Below are 20005 nucleotides of genomic sequence, written 5' to 3'. Positions count from 1 at the left end.
ATTGTCTCAGTGCAATGATAGAATCAAGCCAATTATACTACTGCTTGTGGTTCGTGTTCAAAGCTGAATTTCTAAACCAGGAATCTCTTAGTTCAGAGAGGGACATTATTTTGCTTCCTGGAATGATATTTGGGGATGTGGCTTTTTTTAAAAAAAAAAAAAACAACAACCCAAAATACATTCTTTAAATCATTCCTAGAGATTTAATTTGCCTATTTTAAGTGTTAAAAGAAAAATCTTATTGGAGAAAACTATATTTTGGTTGCTGAATCCCGGTAATAATATACTTAAGATTTTCAACAAAAACCACTATATCTGTGGGCCTTGATCACCCCATCATAGATATTAACTGGTTTTCAGGGTTCCAGGTAACACCCCCAATGAAAGAAGACTCCAAGGCTTCCTCAAAGTTCCATTTTATTAGAGATGTCATATTGGCACATCTGGGAAAACCCGAATCTGAAAGTTCTGGGTTTTTCCCACCCAAAAGAAAGTCAAAGACCCATCCCCTGCACGTACAGGTCCATCACATGGTCCAATCAATTCACTGTCCCAACTGGAGACAACCCTCAGTCACTCCCATCCAGGTGCAGGCCGAATGCTCTCGGCTCCCAGAGAAAGGAATCTTGTTATGGCTAATCCTCCACCACTCCTTGTTATCACCCCTCCCATTTTCCCCGAAGCTCCAACGAAAAAGATGGCTTCCAAGGCTGACACTGGGTTTTTAGTATATAATGTAGTTTATAAACCCATGTTTTATGGCTTCCTGTGCTGAGCGAAGCAAGCTATTCTCTTTTTCTCCAGCTACGTTTTAATGCAACACATGAATCCAGTTCTGTGACATTTTAGGCCCAATCAGCAGAAAATCAGAAGAGCTACAATGTAATAATCAATATTTGAATTTGGCTCTACCTGGTATAACAGGGCTGACATTCTGGATTCTAGATTTAATAGTTTTGCAAAGAGGGATTCAATCTGGTTCTTATCTATTAAGTTTTGACCCCAAAGTCTCCTTAGACAGTTTTGATTGTGTGGGTCTAATGCTTTTTGGTAGGGACTCAACTTTGGTTCTCTTGTTGAATCAAGTATTGGTTAATTGCTTTCACTCTCTAGTCCTAACTGATAAATGCAGTTCTTGGAGGAAAAGCATAATCTCGGAACTGAATTATTGTGGTCAATTCACCCAAATGCTGAGGATGCCAGGACCTTGGAGAGCCATTCTGGAAATTAAACAATAAGACCTAGACTTGCAAAAAGATAGAAACAAAGCCTCTTATTAATAGTAACCATTGTGGTACACCTTTCTTCTAATTAGTCTTCTGTTCTGACCCTCCCTTCTTCGCTCGTTCAAAGATGACAGTCAGACAGACGTACAAGGAAATAACTTTATCAGTCCTGGCTTCCGCTGGCTGCGAGCCCAAAATAAACATAAATAAAGTCTCTGGCAAGAAGATAACAGAATGCAAAAACAAAGATCTCTTACGGACAAACCAGGTGTACAGAAAGAAAGCAAATCACTTCTCCAAGTGTCTCTTTGAATCAGGGTTACAGAAAGCAAATCACTTATCCAAGTGCCTCTCACAAACAAACCACGACCGATGAACCATGAACCATGAACGAACGACGAACGTTGACTTCTGCAACCAGGGCGTGGCACCATCAGTCCTTTTATCTCCAGAAGACCACACTAACGAGCCCCAACTGCATTGTTATTCCTGCACCCCGACTCAACTCACAGCAAACTTCTGCTGAGTCACAACACTCTTCATTATATATTTTTCCTGTCCTGTGCAAACGACCATGTTCGTTAACCAGTGTCAACATCCTGTCATCTACATATACCTTCACCAACATGGTGCCCAGCGTGGTGTTAGAAGTGTTAGTTGCTGGATCTTGTAGCTACAGTTCTAATACATGTGGATAAAGCTACGATAAAGCCAGAGCTCTTGCGATATTCCTGTATGAGGGCCTTCCAGTTGAAAAGCATCGTAACAGTTGACAAGACAAATGTTTGGGTCTTGCTTGTTTACCTCTTCTTAGAAATTAACTGTTTCCCCAGTGAAGCATTGTGCATATTTTGATGCATTACAATCACACGTGGTTAACGGTTTCAATTTCCCACTGATTCAGTGAGTCCAAAGTCTCTCGGCACTTTCACATAATCACCCCCCAGTATAAGTTAATTTATGAATATTTACAATATTGCAGAAGAAGGGAGGTGTGTGCATGTGTGGTTTTTAGATGCGGAGATGCCAAGAAATGCTCACTCCATTGGGAGAGGGAGGTGGGGGACTGTAAACCTCACTGCTGTTATAAATGCACTGCGATGGATATAATGCATCAAGATAATTTGATAGCTTAGAACAGATTGATAGTTGGGCAAAAAAATCATTCTGTGCATAAAGGCAAGCATGGGGACCACAAAGCATTTGCTTTCATGCTCTTCTGATGGCCCTCTAGAGCCAGATCCCACATACAAAGAAGATACATCCAGGACATTCATTCTGTTAGGAAAACCAACAAAGACTTTTGCTGCATTTTGAAAAGGAGCACACTTATTATGGCACGAGGACGTGTCAGTTTCACCCACCTAATATCCCTGGCTCCAGCCAGACCATAAACCCATACGAAACCAGTTAGACTTGGCTCAAGCCATTTGTTATATATATTCCACACCATTCTTCTATAAATCGAAGTAGCTTTGCAAAGCTAAAGGTTAACTCAATTTTTCATACGTTGCGGAACCTGCCAGTTTTAAACATCCATTCGCAAAGGCTTTTTCCTGTCCCAGTTTGGGATTGAAAAAATAGCAATAGCAGTTAGACTTATATACCGCTTCATAGGGCTTTCAGCCCTCTCTAAGCGGTTTACAGAGTCAGCATATCACCCCCACAGTCTGGATCCTCATTTCACCCACCTCGGAAGGATGGAAGGCTGAGTCAACCCTGAGCCGGTGAGATTTGAACAGCCGAACTGCAGAACTGCAGTCAGCTGAAGTAGCCTGCAGTGCTGCATTTAACCACTGCGCCACCTCGGCTCTTGGGATTGGCTCCACCCATCGTGCAAATGTTGCTACCTAGAGATGCCCAAAGACAACTCTCAACAATGGGGCAACAAAGATTTCGATTCCTCTTTAGCCAGTGATTCCAGAAATCAGTGGTGGGATTCAAATAATTTAACAACTGGTTCTCTGCCCTAATGACCAGCTGGGGGTGTGTGGCTCAGTGGTCATGTGACTGGGTGGATGTGGCCAACTCAATGTCACTCACATCAATGGCCGCTTCACCTTAGCTGTTACAATGTAATAAGGGTTAACCAGAGAGGCAGTTTCTGTAAACAGGGCAATAAAGATTAGGCTAGAAACAACACCAGAATGTTTCCTTCCTGCCTTCCTTACAGGATTAGCCCTGTAAAGTGGGGAAAAAAACAAAAGGAGATTTCTTCCAACAACCGGTTCTCCAAACGGCTTAGAAAGTTAACAACCGGTTCTCCCGAATAGGTGCGGACTGGCTGAATCCCACCACTGCCAGAAATTGAACCTACCACCTTCTGCTTGTAGAGCAAGGATTCTGCCACTGAGCTGTGGCTCTGAGCATCTGATTTCCTTGTTGCATAATTTGAATTGAGACAGATGTGGTGTAAAAGCCCAGAGACAAGGGAACAATCCCTCCTACACTACAAGATCTTAGCTAAACGTTTTAGAGCTCATAGCATTAGACATTGCATTTCCTTGTAGCAATTCCAAAGTGGGCGAGTCCAATCTGCTTTTTCATGCACTAGAGTCAAATACAGTGACAGGGTAATGTGAAAGTTATTCATGAATTACTTATCAAAACACAGACCAAATGCTAAACATTTGTTTAAAAATTAATGCCAGCAGGCAGCAGGGAGTGAAATATTTCACTTTAGTTTTGTGCTTTCATTGTGTCAGAGTCAGGAGGTTAATGCATCAACTGGGTCCCAGAGCACCTAATAGCATTGTTTGATAGCAGTTGTGGCGCTTTGCCCAGGAAAAAATTAGAACTGTCAGGTGGTTCAGAAGACTAACATGAATTAATGGTCCCCCCAGGATGAGTTGTCTTCATCAGGCCCTTCTGATACATGGAGGAAAGCAAGTCAGTGGTCCTCAAATCATAGAGCCCACCAGGTGAAGACATGAAAGCAACCCCTTCCTTTCATTTCCATGATCGTCAACACAACTAGCAACTACTTGTTCTCAAACTCTATTTCTTGCCTTTTTGTTCTGACCTGGCTCCCAAGCAAGACAAACCCTCTGTAGTTAACCAAATGTTTCCTTTATTATTTCATTGCGGCCCTCAATGAAAGTGAGTTTGACACCCTTGATATACACCCCTGATATTTGACACCCCTGATATTCCATACACGTCGAATACTGCATTCAGTTTTGGTCCCCACGATGTAGAAAAGATGTGGAGACTCTAGAAAGAGTGCAGAGAAGAGCAACAAAGAGGATTAGGGGACTGGAGACTAAAACATATGAAGAACGGTTGCAGGAACTGGGTATCTCTAGTTTAATAGAAAGAAGGACCAGGGGAGACATGATAACAGTCGTTCCAATATCTCAGGGGTTGCCACAAAGAAGAGGGAGTCAAACTATTTTCTAAGGCACCAGAGGGTAGAAGAAGAAGCAATGGGTGGAAACTAATCAAGGAGAGAAGCAACTTAGAACTGAGGAGAAATTTCCTGACAGTGAGAACAATTAACTAGTGGAACGGTTTGCCTCCAGAAGTTGTGACTGCTCCAACACTGGAAGTTTTTAAGAAGATGTTGGATAGCCATTTGTCTGAAACGGTATAGGGTTTCCTGCCTAGGCAGGGGGTTGGACTAGAAGACCTCCAAGGTCCCTTCCAACTCTGCTATTGTATTGCATATAGACCCTGATGAAGGCTGCCTCAATCTCAGCAAGGGTTCAGGTGAGAGATCCAACATCTTATTGTAGAAATGACTCGGTTGTGCAGAATTACAATTCTTCTGCTTTTATGCGCTAGGCAGATACTTTTTCTTTTCTCTTCTAATTTTGTCAAAGTTAGGCTTCTTTCTTTTCTTTCCATCTGTCACTTGATTTTTCATTCATGGGCTCCGTCAACTGTTCCACTTTAATTTTATTTTGACTCACATCTTTAATTTAATACTAAACCATTGTTGTTGTTGTTGTCATTATTATATATTAGCTCCCCCAGTTGTATTCATACCTGAAGCATCTCATGTTTTAACTATAAATAAATAGTCTGGCAAGAGAGCTAAGAATTATCATACCCCAGAAGGAAGACGGAAGGGAAAATATGAACGATAACAGGCAGGTAATTAATAGAAGTGCCTTCATGTTGCTTGTTGATAAAATGAGGTCAAAATAATAGTTGTTCCAAATGTTGGCCGTTCCAGAGATGGTCAGAATCTGCAAGATGGCAATTTCAGTGCCACAACTGAAAAATCTGGACCTTTTTTAGATGTTAATTGGGGTGTTGACAGCTGTCTATTATGTCATTGGCTGTCATTTGTTGGTGCTGCCCGGCCTTCGCCTTCTAAATACTTGATAAGCCGGTGGTAAATCCTGTTGACTGACAAGTGGCCCATTTTCCCAGGCTTCAGTCACTTCCCTGTTTTTGTGCTTGCTCGACCAACAATATTAGTAGCTGCAAAATTGAATGTATGTTCTTGTTCGTTGTAGTGTGAGGCTACATTAGAGAGTTAGGGAAATCAAGCAACATCTTTGCTTGAACATATATTTGTTTCTGAGCCACTTGAGTCATTTTTTTTGAGGGGGGGCATTCCACCCAGTTCATTTTTATAGCTAAGAGCATTCTCAAAAAGAGAGCTAAGAATTATCATACCCCAGAAGGAAGACGGAAGGGAAAATATGAACGATAACAGACAGGTAATTAATGGAAGTACCTTCATGTTGCTTGTTGATAAAATGAGGTCAAAATAATAGTTGTTCCAAATGTTGGCAGTTCCAGAGAGTGGTCGAAATTTGCAAGATGGTAATTTCAGTGTCACAACTGAAAAATCTGGACCTTACTATGGACAAAATGGGTGGGACTTCATTCCTGGCAACACATCTTTCCGTTGTGCAGATTTTGGGACAAACACGCAGATTCTCTGCTGCCTTTCAGGGAGTATAGGATCTATACTCCCTGAAGGCAAGAAAACTCCAAAGTCCAAACGACAATTGCAGTGAGCAGAAAGGGATAACAGTTTCTCTCTTTGCCCTGTTTCAGATCTCCGATTCTGGGCTGTATGTTTGCATTGCTACAAGCTCAACCGGTGAAACCAGGTGGAGTGGCTTTCTGGCAGTACAAGGTGAGTCATTTGCAGGACCCCTTGAGTGGAGATGGAGGGGAGTGTGGTTTACCTGGGACTTTGTATTTGCTTTGCTTCTTCTGTGGTGCTGGGGTATGCAAGGGGCAGTAACTTTAGAGGCATTGAAAAATAGACCAAACTCTTAAACCCAATTGAGATGATTGGATTTCTTCTGAAAATAAATGCCTAGGGCCAGGGAGGGGAGCGCAGGTGTTTTAGGTATGCCCTAAAAATGAAGGCAACATTTGGTTTCTTCAGACCATAGTTGGGAGAGAATGAAGTTGTCCTAAGTGGCTTCTGCCAATAATGAAGAACCTTTGGAAGAAATGTCCATCTGGGTTCAGTTCCAAGTGGGGAAAAAGACACTGGAAACATGGAGGCTGCTTAGAAAGATGGTTTAATGGTGGACTGGACCACATGGCTTGAGGTCCTGGGGGAAAAGGTGATCACATGCTTCCAGGTGAAGAAGAAGAAGAAGAAGAAGAAGAAGAAGAAGAAGAAGAAGAAGAGGAGGAGGAGGAGGAGGAGGAGGAGGAGGAGGAGGAGGAGGAGGAGGAGGAGGAGGAGGAGGAGGAGGAGGAGGAGGAGGAGGAGGAGAGGGGAAGGGCTTGCTGGGTTTTTAATACTCTGTTCAGCCCCACCTCTTTGTTTCTTGTTCCTATGTAAGAAATGTATTCTGATTGGGTGTCAGACTCCCATGGGGCCATGCAGGGGCAACTCTCTAGGCTGTGTTTTGAGTCCCAAGTTTGGTTGAGTTCTCAGATGCCATGTGGTGAGTTGGGTAAAGGGCCAATATTATCATGCCTTAATCCCATCACTCTGGAGCTGAAGGGGAGAGGTCTTTGTTATGTAAATAGACTGGCTTGGGCATCTTAATGGCCTATTGACAAAAGGGGGTGGGGGTGGGCAGGAAGCTGCAGGAAGTTACTTTGTCTTTAAAACTGTTTCTCCCTTTTCACATCCAGGAAAATATAATATTCTGCCTTTTCAATATTTCCTAGGATATTTCATTTTTTCTAGGAGAGGAGTGGGTTTTAACTTTCTACAGAACCTTTCCCTGAGCACTTCCATTTTTTAAAAAAATTTCTGCATTAAATGCAGATCTAGTTTGATTTCAATCTAGGGTTGTCCAACTGTGGTAAATTTAAGACTTGTGGACATGCTGGCTGGTAAATTCTGGGAGCAGAAGTCCACGAGTCTTAAAGTTTGGTTGCCAAACACCATTTCTCCTAGTGTGTCCCAGAGAAAGATCCTGTCCACAGTTAGGTAAACAAAAGAAGCCCCAGAGATCTGCCCTGAGTGGCTTTTTTGTCAACCAGCAAATCTAAACATGGCCATTCTTTCTACATCCTTGTAAAGATTCTGAAACCTGCCAGACTTAAATGTTTGGTTTCTTGTCTCCTCAAACCACTATTTGCCTAATTCCTTGGAGTGGGAAAAAGATCATAAAGGTTTATGGCTGTTGTCACATCTCATGGCAGTAAACTCTATTAATATCCTCCTGGTTAGCAGGAATCCCTAGTTTTCAGGATGAAGAAAGTCCATACTTCCTTGCACAGATAGTTATATCTTCCTCATAGGATGACCTCAAGGCTGGAATACTGCAACGTGCTCTACATGGGGCTGCCCTTGAAGAGCATCCGGCGACTTCAGCTAGTCCAGAATGCGACCGCGCGAGCGATTGTGGGTGCACCTCGGTTCACCCACATAACACCTATCCTCCGCGAGCTGCGCTGGCTACCTGTTGATCTCCGGGTGCGCTTCAAGGTGCTACTTACCACCCATAAAGCCCTTCATGGTAGTGGATCTGGGTACTTGAGAGACCGCCTCCTGCCAATCACCTCCTCGCGACCAATTAGATCACACAGATTAGGCCTCCTCCGAATTCCATCTGCCAGTCAGTGTCGACTGGTGACTACGCGGAGGAGAGCCTTCTCGGTAGTAGCTCTGACCCTTTGGAACGATCTCCCCGTGGAGATCCGTACCCTCACCACCCTCCAGACCTTCCGCACAGCCCTTAAGATCTGGCTATCCCGTCAGGCCTGGGGTTAGATTGTAATCCGTCCCCTCCCGAATGATGAATGTTGTGTTCTATTTTTAATTATGTATTGTTTTATGTCTCACTGTTTGTATTCCCCTCCCCATGAATTGTAAGCCGCCCTGAGTCCCCACAGGGAAAAGGGCGGCCTATAAATAAACTTTCCAATTCCAATTCCAATGTTCCAGATCATGCATTTCTTTTCTTTGCCAAATGTAAAATGCATCGGGAAGCCACAGGTTGCACAAGGCTGAATTCAGCCCACCATCTACAAAGCCCACTTTCTGTTGTTGATTTGATCAGTATTCCTTGAAGACCTTCTGGCTAATGTTCTCTTCATCCTCAACATTTGTTTTTTTTTCTCCAGAGAATGGAGTAGATCTCCAGATGCAGCTTCCAGAGCCAAACCTGCTTCCAGGTCCACCTTCAGCTCCTCTGGTCATTGATGTCACCAAGAACAGTGTTGCTTTGATCTGGAAGCCAAACCCTGGGAACGGAGGCGCTCCTATCAGCTCATACATTATTGAAGCATTCAGGTAACTCACGGGTTTCCTGAGAGTTGTTTCTCCAGATACTGTTGGGCATGAAGCAGGCAGATGGGCAATTTTAGAATGAAAAAGCTCGAGAACTATTTTGGTATAGTGGCTAAGGTGATGGTTTGTAAACCAGTTCTAGTCCCATTTTAGGCCTAAAAAGTGTTGGTCATTACCTTTAAAGCCCATTTTAGGCCTAAAAAGGCATAAAAGTTGGCTGGGTGATTTTGGGCCAGTCATCGGGAGACTGTGAGTTCTAGTCCTGCCTTAGGCGTGACCCGTCAAAACCGCGTTCCACAAAAGCGCGGTCGATGAAATCGCGTATGTGACGTCATCACAACGCGACAAAAAAGATCGAAAAATTGAAATAAAAATTAAATTACAGCAAGCCGATTCACATAAAGGTAAGGGTTAGGTTAAGGGTTAGGGTTAGGGTTAGGTTAAGGGTTAGGGTTAGGTTTAGAGCGTTAGAGTTACGTTTAGCGTTAGGTTAAGGGTTAGCGTTACATTTTTCGTTAGGTTAAGGGTTAGGTTTAGGGTTAGGTTTAGGGTTAGGTTAAGGGTTAGGTTTAGGGTTAGGTTTGGGGGGGGTTAGGGTAAGGTTTTCGCTTTATTTTTACATTTTTCGATCTTTTTCGTCGCGCTGTGATGACGTCACATACGCGCTTTCGTCGACCGCGATTTTGTCGTCCGCGGTTTTGTGGTGGAACCGCCTTAGGCATGAAAGCCAGTCACTCTTTTTCAGCCCAACCCACTGTTGGAAGAAATGTCCTTCTGGGTTCGGCTCCAAGTGGGGAAAAAGACACTGGGGCCATGGAGGCTGCTTAGAAAGATGGTTTAATGTTTAATGGTGGACAGGACCGCATGGCTTGAGGTCCTGGGGAAAAAGGTGATCACATGCTTCCAGGTGTTGGGCGAAGAAGAAGAAGGGTCGAGGGAGGGGCTTGCAGAGCTTTTCATAATCTGTTTGGCCCCACCTATCTGTTTCCTGTTCATGTGTAAGAAATGTATTCTGATTGGTTGTCAGACTCACATGGGGCCATGCAGGGGCAACTCTCTAGGCTGAGTCCAGGTTTGGTTGAATTCTCAGATGCCATGTGGTCAGTTGGGTAAAGACCGATATTATCGTGCCTTAATCCCATTCCCATGGAGCTGAAGGGGAGAAGTCTTTATTATGTAAAGGGACTAGCTCAGGCATTAATGGCTCATAGACAAAGTGGGTGAGGGCAGGAAGCTGCAGGGAGAGTTACTTTGTCTTTTTGAAACATGTTTCTTCCTTTTGACATCCAGAGAAAATATAATATTCTGCCTTTTCAATATTTTCCTAGGATATTTCATTTTTCTGGGAGAGGGCTGGATGATAACTTCCTACACCACCTCACAGGGTTGTTGTTGAGAAAGGACCATTTGGTTTGTTTGCTGCCTGAGTTACTGATAAAGTAATAAAGGTGGGATAAAAAAATGTAATAAATAGAAGAGTTAATCCATTGTTCAAGACTAGGCAATCTACAGTCCTGGGCCTAATGTCTTCTGTGATTTCACAAATTCTCCCCTAATGATTAAATCAGATCTCCTGTAAGAACAATCTGTTCCTCCCTAGCAGGTTGTTGCATGAGAAGAGGGGAAGAAGGAGGGAGATGGGAGGAAAACCCCTCACATTTTTAGCTTTGCTCTGCTGCTTTCAGCCATGTAATGCGATCTTGGGCAATAAAACAGTTCTCCATCTCCCCTTAGCCCATGGGTCAAGCAATCTTATGCCTCCTGTTGGGCTGGCTGCCCCTTGACAGAGGTGATGAAACAGAGTCCGGGTTTTGTTTTGTTCCAGTCAGCAAAAGAACATGAGATTTTGCTGCAAAGACGGGACAATGGGGGAGAAACGAATGCTTTCCTTATTTTATTTTATTTTTATCATCTATTGCGCTGGGACAGGATTAGAATTCTCACTGCAGAAAGCTGAACCCTCCTGAACTGTCAATTTAATGTAGGCTCCTCTTAGCTCTGCTCACTCCATCCAGCACACTGACAAAATATTCAACATGCAATATTCATCCCTGAATATTACTCACCCCTACCCACATCATCTGTCGGCTGTGACCAGGGGAGCCTTTGCCCAGGTTCTCCTGGTGCACCAATTGCGGCCCTACTTGGATCGGGAGGCACTCCAAACTGTCACTCATGCCCTAGTCACCTCAAGGCTGGATTGCTGCAACGCGCTCTACATGGGGCTACCCTTGAAAAGCGTTCGGAGACTGCAACTAGTCCAGAATGCAGCCGCACGAGCGATATTGGGTATACCTAGGTACACCCATGTTACACCTATCCTCCACGAGCTGCACTGGCTACCCATTGGTCTCTGGACGCAATTCAAGGTGTTGGTCATTACTTTAAAGCCCTACATGGCTTAGGACCAGCACACCTGCAAGACCGCCTACTGCCACACTCCTCCCAACGGCCGGTCAGATCCCACAGGGTCGGCCTCCTTCGGATGCTGTCAGCCAGACAATGTCAGCTGGCGGCTCCCCGGAGGAGAGCCTTCTCTGTGGCGGTTCACCGACAAAACCGCGCCCGACTAAACCGCATCGCTGACGTCATCAACAGGGCGACAACAGCGCAGAGACAGAAGCACGCTGTAAACCCTAAACCTAAACCTAACCCCCCTAAACCTAATCCTAAACCTAACCCTAAACCTAACCCTTAACCTAACCCTAACCCTAACCCTTAACCTAACCCTAACCCTAACCCTAACCCTTAACCTAACCCTAACCCTAACCCTAACCCTAACCCTAACCCTAACCCTAACCCTAACCCTAACCCTAACCCTTAACCTAACCCTAAACCTAATCCTGACCCTTAACCTAACCCTAAACCTAATCCTAACCCTAAACCTAACCCTAACCCTTAACCTAACCCTAACCCTTAACCTAACCCTAAAGCTAACCCTAAAGTTAACCCTAAACCTAACCCTTACCTTAACTTGAATTGGCTTGCTTTCAAAGCGCTATTTAAAGCGCCCTTCTTTCTCCACGCTGGCTGTTGTTGCCCTGTTGATGACGTCAGCGACGCGGTTTAGTCGGGCGCGGTTTAGTCGAGTGCGGTTTTGACGGGTCACGCTCTGTGGCTGCCCCGACCCTTTGGAACGAACTACCCCCAGAAATCCGGACCTCACCCACTCTCATGGCCTTCAGAAAAGCTGTCAAGACCTGGCTTTTCCAGCAGGCCTGGGGCTGTTGACCTCATTGTTGAGGTCCAGCCCCGACTGAAATGAATGTATTTGTGTTGTTTTAACTTGTCTTTTATTTTTATTTTTTATTTTCTTTCTTTCCCCTTCTGTAAGCTGCCCGGAGTCCTTCGGGATTGGGTGGCCTATAAATAAAATTAAACTTACAAACTATTTTAGGGAGTGGAGTTTACAAGAAGCACAACCCAAGTCAGGCTGGGTATCCCTGTTCTATTATCCAAGAATGGCAACTTCTACCTTTTACCTGAAAAAGAAGGGTTCCACCACAAAACCACGCTCGACTAAACCGCGTCCGATTAACCGCGTAGCTGACATCATCAACAGGGCAACAACAGCCCGGAGACAGAAGCACGCTGTAAACCCTAAACCTAAAATTAACCTCCCTAAACCTAATCCTAAACCTAACCCTAAAACTAACCCTTAACCTAACCCTAAACCTAATCCTAACCCTTAACCTAACCCTAAACCTAACCCTAACCCTTAACCTAACCCTAAAGCTAACCCTAAAGCTAACCCTAAACCTAACCCTTACCTTAAGTTGAATCGGCTTGCTTTCAAAGCGCTATTTAAAGCGCCCTTCTTTCTCCGCGCTGGCTGTTGTCGCCCTGTTGATGACGTCAGCAACGAGGTTTAATCGGGCGCGGCTTAGTCGAGCGCGGTTTTGACGGGTCACGAAAAAGAAGACTTGGCTTTATAAAGATCTGAGCTGTTTTCTCTCCCCCCCCCCCCCCCCACACACACACTTCCCCATCTATCAGCTGTGTCCGGAGCTAGATTTTCAGAGGGCAAGAGAGCAGATCCAGGCAGCTGTGTAAATTTTTTTGCTGTCGGTACATTCCAAGACCATCCATTTCCTCCCCTGCTAAATCCATATTAAGCTTCTGTTTGTGATTCCTGCCCACGACGCACATATCACCAACACAGGCCCTGTTCGGATTCCGCCTCCCTGCAGCTGAGCTACCAAGGGATGCGTGTATGAAGGAAAACTCTTCTTTTTCATGTGGTTTGCACACACCTTACCTAACAGAGCCATCTGTTCTAGAAGGGGAGTTTTGGGGGGGGAAGCGCAGGTGGCTGAGCAAGTCACTTACAGTGAGAGGGTTTGGCAAACGGGGAGGTACCCCTGCTACCTCATAAATCATTGAGTAAACTAATCCAGACTTGTATGGGAGCATGCACGAAGGGACAGAGAAACACAAGGCTGGGCTCAGCCTGGCATCTGCTACAAATCCTCTTTAAGGTGGACTTGAGCATCTCTGTGTTCAGCGTAGAATTCAGAGCCGATCTGAATTCTGAGCTCTCCCATTTCTAAGCCTTGGAAATGTCCTGGTGTTGCATTCAGGTTCATCTCTTTCTAGCTTCCAGCATGGAACATATATTACCCCATTGTTCCCGCATCCCATTTAAAGGCTACGGAAAAATTGCACCTCTTTGAAGCAGAGTCGAAAAAGCTCACAAAAAATAGATTTTCTGATTGCAGGGAGAATAGATTGGGCTAAGGGCCAAGTCCCTGTTTACATTTTGTACCTGAGCCAAAAGCTTGTCAATCAGAGCTCCATTGAATTCTGGACCTTGAAAGCTCAAAGCGGGCAGCAATTCTAAAACAATTTTGTGAACCTTAAAATTCAGTGGTTAAGGCAAACAGGGATCTTGTCTACCGTTCCTTTGTGTCTACAAAAGGCCGGGCTTATAACTGCAGCGTCTGTGCTTCTAATTGCAAAGTCATTCTGCAGTTGCTGAGATCTTTTAAGGCTGGCAGGGAGACCGTCTGGACAAATTGGTCTCTTTCTAATGCCATCCATCATGGTCCCTCCTCGGGGAAGAGGGCCATCTTCCATAGCAAGCAGCTAAAATCCACCTGCCTTTTCAAATTTCCCAGAATGCTTTGCACCATCTTCCTTTAGGGAAGTGTGGGGAATCTAAAATGCCAGGGGGGTAACCCAAGACCATCTGGGGCAACCCAACAGCCAGAGGAACAAAGGGGGTCTTCATGAGGTTTGCCTGAGCCCAAATAGTTGTTCACGAATGTCACAAGCCGTCAATAGTCTTGTCTTAATGGAGCCTCTAATTTCCTGCGTTTCATGATAAGAAAAATCTGAACTAATCGTTGGTATATATCAAAAGTCCTACCCATTATTGTTACATTGGTAATCTGCTTTTACTTATTTTGGTTGGTTGGTTATGATTTTGACTTGTCTTATCTTCGTTGTTATGCAGTGAGCTACCTAGAGTTGTTGGGAGTCAGTGGTGCCTAAATAGAGTGAATAAAAAGGAATGAAATTAAATTAAGCTAAATTTCTATTGCTCGTTGATCTCAAGGTAAATTGTGGGATGTTGTAAGCATGCACACCAGGCACCACTGGTGGACCTCTCTGCCTCTGAATTTTGCTAAATCAGGGTGTTGTTAAATCAGACTTTTGCTAAGCCAGCTAAATCAGAGGCCAAGGGCACACATGAAGCCTGTGCTGTCTCTTCCTTCCTTCCTTTTTGAACTCTGTCCCATTGCAGTCAGTCTTCAGGCAGCACTTGGCAAACCGTGGCAGATGATGTCAAGCTTGAAAAGCACACAGTCAGTGGCTTGAATCCAAACACCATTTACCTCTTCCTTGTACGAGCTGTCAACTCCTATGGCCTCAGTGATCCCAGCCCAGTCTCAGAGCCAGTTCGTACACAAGGTAAGTTTCCCACTTGGCGCTACGTTGAAGGAGGGGTTGATCTGACATGAGCTTGGTTGATGCAGTGGATTAAATGTCATTTAATGTCACTTATTTGGTTTGGGCTTAACATGAGAGCCGAGGTGGCACAGTGGGTAGAGTGCAGTACTGCAGGCCACTTCAGCTGACTGCTATCTGCAGTTCAGCGGTTCAAATCTCACCGGCTCAGGGTTGACTCAGCCTTCCATCCTTCCGAGGTGGGTGAAATGAGGACCCAGACTGTGGGGGCGATATGCTGACTCTGTAAACCGCTTAGAGAGGGCTGAAAGCCCTATGAAGCGGTATATAAGTCTAACTGCTATTGCTATTGCTATGGGAAGAAGATCCAACCATGAGGTTTTGCGTTGTGTGAATCCAGGTAATTATGAGAGGATTTAGAAAATTAGGGCTAAAACAAACCCTGGCTTGATGTATGTGTGAAGGGAGCCAGATAGTAACACTGATGGAAGTTTATGACAGGGGTTAAAAGATTGATCAAGGCCTCATTTTGAATTCCACTGCTGTTGTGATAGGTTTTACTCCACCTGTGAAAGAGATAAAAAGAAGATTTATTTCCTGGTGGTTATAAGGAATCAGAAGCTGTGCACATGTGTTGGGTGATTAGCTATGTAGAACTCTTTTCTTCTTACTTTCATTCTGCAGTCCTCCAAGTAATTGTAGAGAAGTCTGCAAATCTACTCAAATAATATATGGTCCCTTCTACTTTAGTTCTCAGCCCTCTTAGGCCTTTCAGGATAGATTAGATTAGATTAACAGAGTTGGAAGGGACCATGTAGGTCATCTAGTCCAACCCCCCCATCCAAGCAAGAGACCTTACACCGTTTCTGATAGATTGCAGTCCAGTCTCTTCTTGAAAGCCTCCAGTGATGAAGCTCCCACAACTTCTGAAGGCAACTTCTCTTCCATGGGTTGATTGTTCTCACTGTCACAAAATGTCTCCTTATTTCCAGGTTGAATCTCTCCTTGATCAATTTCCATCCATTATTCCTTGTTCCTTTGAGAAAACCCTTTAGGAACCAGAGTTAAGAAGAGTACTTGGTTTATAATCTCCAGTTGTACATCTGTACCTCTACAATCTTTCCATAGAAAGTTCAGTTGGCCTAGCACAGATTGAACATTGCTACAAAAGCATGTTTCTAACTCTTGAAGTCACCAAGTTACCTAGAGTTAAGTAATCCAGTAAAACCTAGAAACAAACTTGATGAGAGTATGCATCTCTATAACTTGGTGACCACTTTTTCTGTTTTGGATATTTGATGTTGGTCTTGTTGCAAAGAGTATCATCTGATATGGGATTTGTGGGGGTTTTTTTGATAGATGTGAGTCCCACCAGACAAGGAGTTGACCACCGGCAGGTGCAACGGGAACTTGGGGATGTGGTAGTTCAGCTCCAGGAACCCGTTGTCCTCACTTCCACCACCATCCAAGTCACCTGGACTGTGAGTGCAAATAAGCTCATACTTTTTTCTTGAAACAACATCATCAGAACCAATAGCAAGAGAAAGAAATGGGATCCTGGATGGGAAAAGCATGGATCCAGGCAATAGGTCCCAACCCCATACAGTCAATGCTCTCTCCCTTTATTTCCTTCAGGTGGATCGCCAGGCTCAATTCATCCAAGGTTATCGGGTGATGTACCGGCCCAAGAACAGCGCTTGGCTGGTGCAGGATGTGAAGTCACCTGTTGAACGGAACACTGTCTTAGTAGACCTACGCAAAGGCCAAGAATATGAGGTCAAGATCCGGCCATATTTTGATGAGTTCCAGGGCATGGATAGTGAGGTGCTCCTGGTGCGAACCCCAGAAGAAGGTTGGTAGGAAAAGAAAGCTGCTATCTTTATGCCCGAGTCATCCCCACCTGCCTATAACCAAATCTCTTGGTTTCAATGGTCATGTGAATATTGAGGTTTTCTCCAGTGGTGGGTTTCCAAATTTTTTACTACCGGTTCGCATGTGCAGGTAGGTGGGTGGGGCCTACAGCCACAGCCACTACCAGTTCACCCAATCCAGGCCGAACCAGAAGCAACCCACCTCTGGTTGGCGCAGTGATTAAATGCAGCACTGCAGTTCTGCAGTTTGGCTGTTCAAATCTCACTGGCTCAGGGTTGACTCAGCCTTCCATCCTTCCGAGGTGGGTAAAATGGGGACCCGGATTGTTGTTGGGGGCAATATGCTGACTCTGTAAACCGCTTAGAGAGGGCTGAAAGCCCTATGAAGCGGTATATAAGTCTAACTGCTATTGCTATTGCTATTGCTACTCTATCATCGTCATTTTTTTGTGTCTAACTCCGAACCGTAAGCACTATAGACTTCTTTTCTACGGAGACATGAATTCCGAATGCTGTATTGATTGTTAGACAGAAGTAAGGAAAGGAATAATTTCCCAGGGAACTATTTCATGACTGCTGATTGTTAACATTGGTAGAATGGATTAGGAGATCTCTGAGATTTTTTTTTTGTAAAATACAGTATATCTTACAGAATTAGGATTCTCGGGGGCCTTTTTAAGAGCCGAGGTGGCGCAGTGGTTAGAGTGCTGTACTGCAGCCACTTCAGCTGACTGTGATCTCCAGTTCAGCGGTTCTAATCTCACCGGCTCAGGGTTGACTCAGCCTTCCATCCTTCTGAGGTGGGTAAAATGAGGACCCAGATTGTTGTTGGGGGCGATAAGCTGACTCTGTAAACCGCTTAGAGAGGGCTGAAAGCCCTATGAAGCGGTATATAAGTCTAACTGCTATTGCTATTGCTATTGCTATTCATCTATTATTAATAATCAAACATTTGCTCTCTGCCCGATTGATCAAATGTTGGCCCTTTGATTTAATTATCTTCGGGGTGGTTTATAAGACACTAAAAAAGAATCCTTTCCATATGCTCCCTTTTCTCCCCCCCCCCCCAATTGTCTTCCTGTGAACAGGCAAAAAAAATTGATCATTTGGCCTTAATTGTTAACCAAATTTGACAGACGAAGTACGTGGTCTTGATTTATAAAGTTCGCATGCATTGATGAAGCGGTTGTATCTTCTGCCAAATAGGGTCTTCTGCTTGGCTGATCTGTTGATTTCTACAGAAAGCCCATAAGCAGGAGGAACAAGAACCCTGCATAAGGATGAGAGTTGTTTTAACAGATTGAAACTGGTCAGGTTAACAAGACACACTAAATAAATCACAGCTGATAAACCACAACGGCTGATTTCACAGAGTATGTTGAGATTGTTCAGTCATTCAGTCACTTCTGGTTTCCAAAGGACATCATTCCACCAGAATTATCAGTGAGGGTTTGTTTTTTAGTTCTTATACCTTATAGCCAGTCACTTGTTCTTTTATTGGCTTTTTTCAATTGAGTTTGATTTTTTCCAGGCATCCCAGCCTTTTTTTTAATAAATCTTGCCTGTTGCTTTGCTTGCTCGTCCAAAATATATAAGCATTGGTTTCATTGTTAGTATTTCCACGTGCGCTCTGGTTGTGTTTCATCTCTTCTTGAATGATTTCTTCTTTTTGCAATCCAAGAAAAATAAATTATTTATTTCCCCAACAATCTTCTTCAGCGCCATAATTCAGAAGCGTGCATTTTTTGTTCAGTTTTTCTGATCATCTACCCTTTTACGCTATATGTTATAACTGGGAAAATAATGATTTTGACAATATATAATTTAGTTGCAGGCATGGCACCTCCACAGTATGTATGCCATGCTTGAGCCTAGGAAGATAAAATCTGTTGGCTACATCAGTTTCCCTCTTTCTTTGCATTGGGTTGGCACTGCCTGTTAACATGATTTTAAATGGGTTTGTTGTTTTTAATATGGAGCAGCAGACCAGCACGTTCAAAAAGAGTTCACTTAAGTCTTCTCCACTTCCAAGTATCAAGTGGTATCATCAGAACATCTCTGGTGGTTGACATTTCTCACAGCAATTGTAATTCCGGTTTCTGTCTCCCCTAATCCGACATTTCACTCAGTACAGTCGACATCCATGAAGGCTCTCCCCTGCCGTGCAAACTCCAATTGCCACCCTTGTTTTAACTGTGCCTCCTTTTACTGAAATACAATATTTTATATGGTTTTCAATGTTTTCAATTGTGCACAATTCAGAATCACTCTGTGAGTGAGATGGGCCATCTCTAAATTTGAATCAATCAATCAACAAATAAATAAATATTGAGCACAATGTCAGTATTCAGCCCTAACGCCTTTCCCGTTTTTAAATGCTTTCGCTGTCTCACGCTCCGTTCTTATTCTTGATTCCTGGTCATGATAGAAATTCATCCGTAGGCAGAATAGGAGGAAGCTTAGAGTGCACCAATGTCTTTAAGGAGTTATTCACAAGTTATTGCAGCTAATAGGTTACTCAGAGTCACTTTTTTATTTTAAATGTGACAAATAGATAGATAGGTAGATAGGTAGGTAGGTAGGTGGGTGGGTGGGTGGGTGGGTAGGTAGGTAGGTAGGTAGGTAGGTAGGTAGGTAGGTAGGTAGGTAGGTAGGTCGATCGATCGATCGATCGATCGATCGATCGATGATAGATAGATAGATAGATAGATAGATAGATAGATAGATAGATAGATAGATAGATGATAGATAGAAGATAGATAGATAGATAGATAGATGATAGATAGAAGATAGATAGATAGATAGATAGATAGATAGATAGATAGATAGATAGATAGATAGATGATAGATAGAAGATAGATAGATAGACAGACAGACAGAGAGAGACAAAGATAGATAGACAGAGAGAGACAAAGATAGATAGATAGAAGATAGATAGATAGATAGATAGATAGATAGATAGATAGATAGATAGACAGAGAGAGACAAAGATAGATAGACAGAGAGAGACAAAGATAGATAGATAGATAGATAGATAGATAGATAGATAGATAGATAGATAGATAGATAGATAGATAGATAGATGATAGATAGATAGATAGATAGATAGATGATAGATAGAAGATAGATAGATAGATAGATAGATGATAGATAGAAGATAGATAGATAGATAGATAGATAGATAGATAGATAGATAGATAGATAGATAGATAGATAGATAGATAGATAGATAGACAGAGAGAGACAAAGATAGATAGACAGAGAGAGACAAAGATAGATAGATAGATAGATAGATAGATAGATAGATAGATAGATAGATAGATAGATAGATA

The 20005-nt window shown here is 43.5% G+C and overlaps 1 protein-coding gene across 1 annotated transcript in view; it reads left to right on the top strand.

The window, feature by feature from the left end:
* Positions 1-20005, top strand: part of ROBO3 (roundabout guidance receptor 3) — a 233956-nt gene that overhangs the window by 192771 nt on the left and 21180 nt on the right. Inside the window, exons 10-14 of the mRNA XM_087706316.1 lie at positions 6240-6321; positions 8727-8895; positions 14639-14805; positions 16162-16283; positions 16438-16654. Of these exons, the coding sequence (XP_087562442.1) occupies positions 6240-6321; positions 8727-8895; positions 14639-14805; positions 16162-16283; positions 16438-16654 (757 nt within the window). The remainder of the gene's footprint in view (positions 1-6239; positions 6322-8726; positions 8896-14638; positions 14806-16161; positions 16284-16437; positions 16655-20005) is intronic.

Source organism: Thamnophis sirtalis, unplaced genomic scaffold, assembly GCF_051295495.1.
Source record: "Thamnophis sirtalis isolate CommonGarterSnake01/CBP01778 unplaced genomic scaffold, rThaSir2_p1.2 scaffold_2, whole genome shotgun sequence".
Taxonomy (NCBI): domain Eukaryota; kingdom Metazoa; phylum Chordata; class Lepidosauria; order Squamata; family Natricidae; genus Thamnophis; species Thamnophis sirtalis.
Note: the sequence above shows the minus strand (reverse complement) of the source record. Positions and strands in the feature narration are given on the sequence as shown.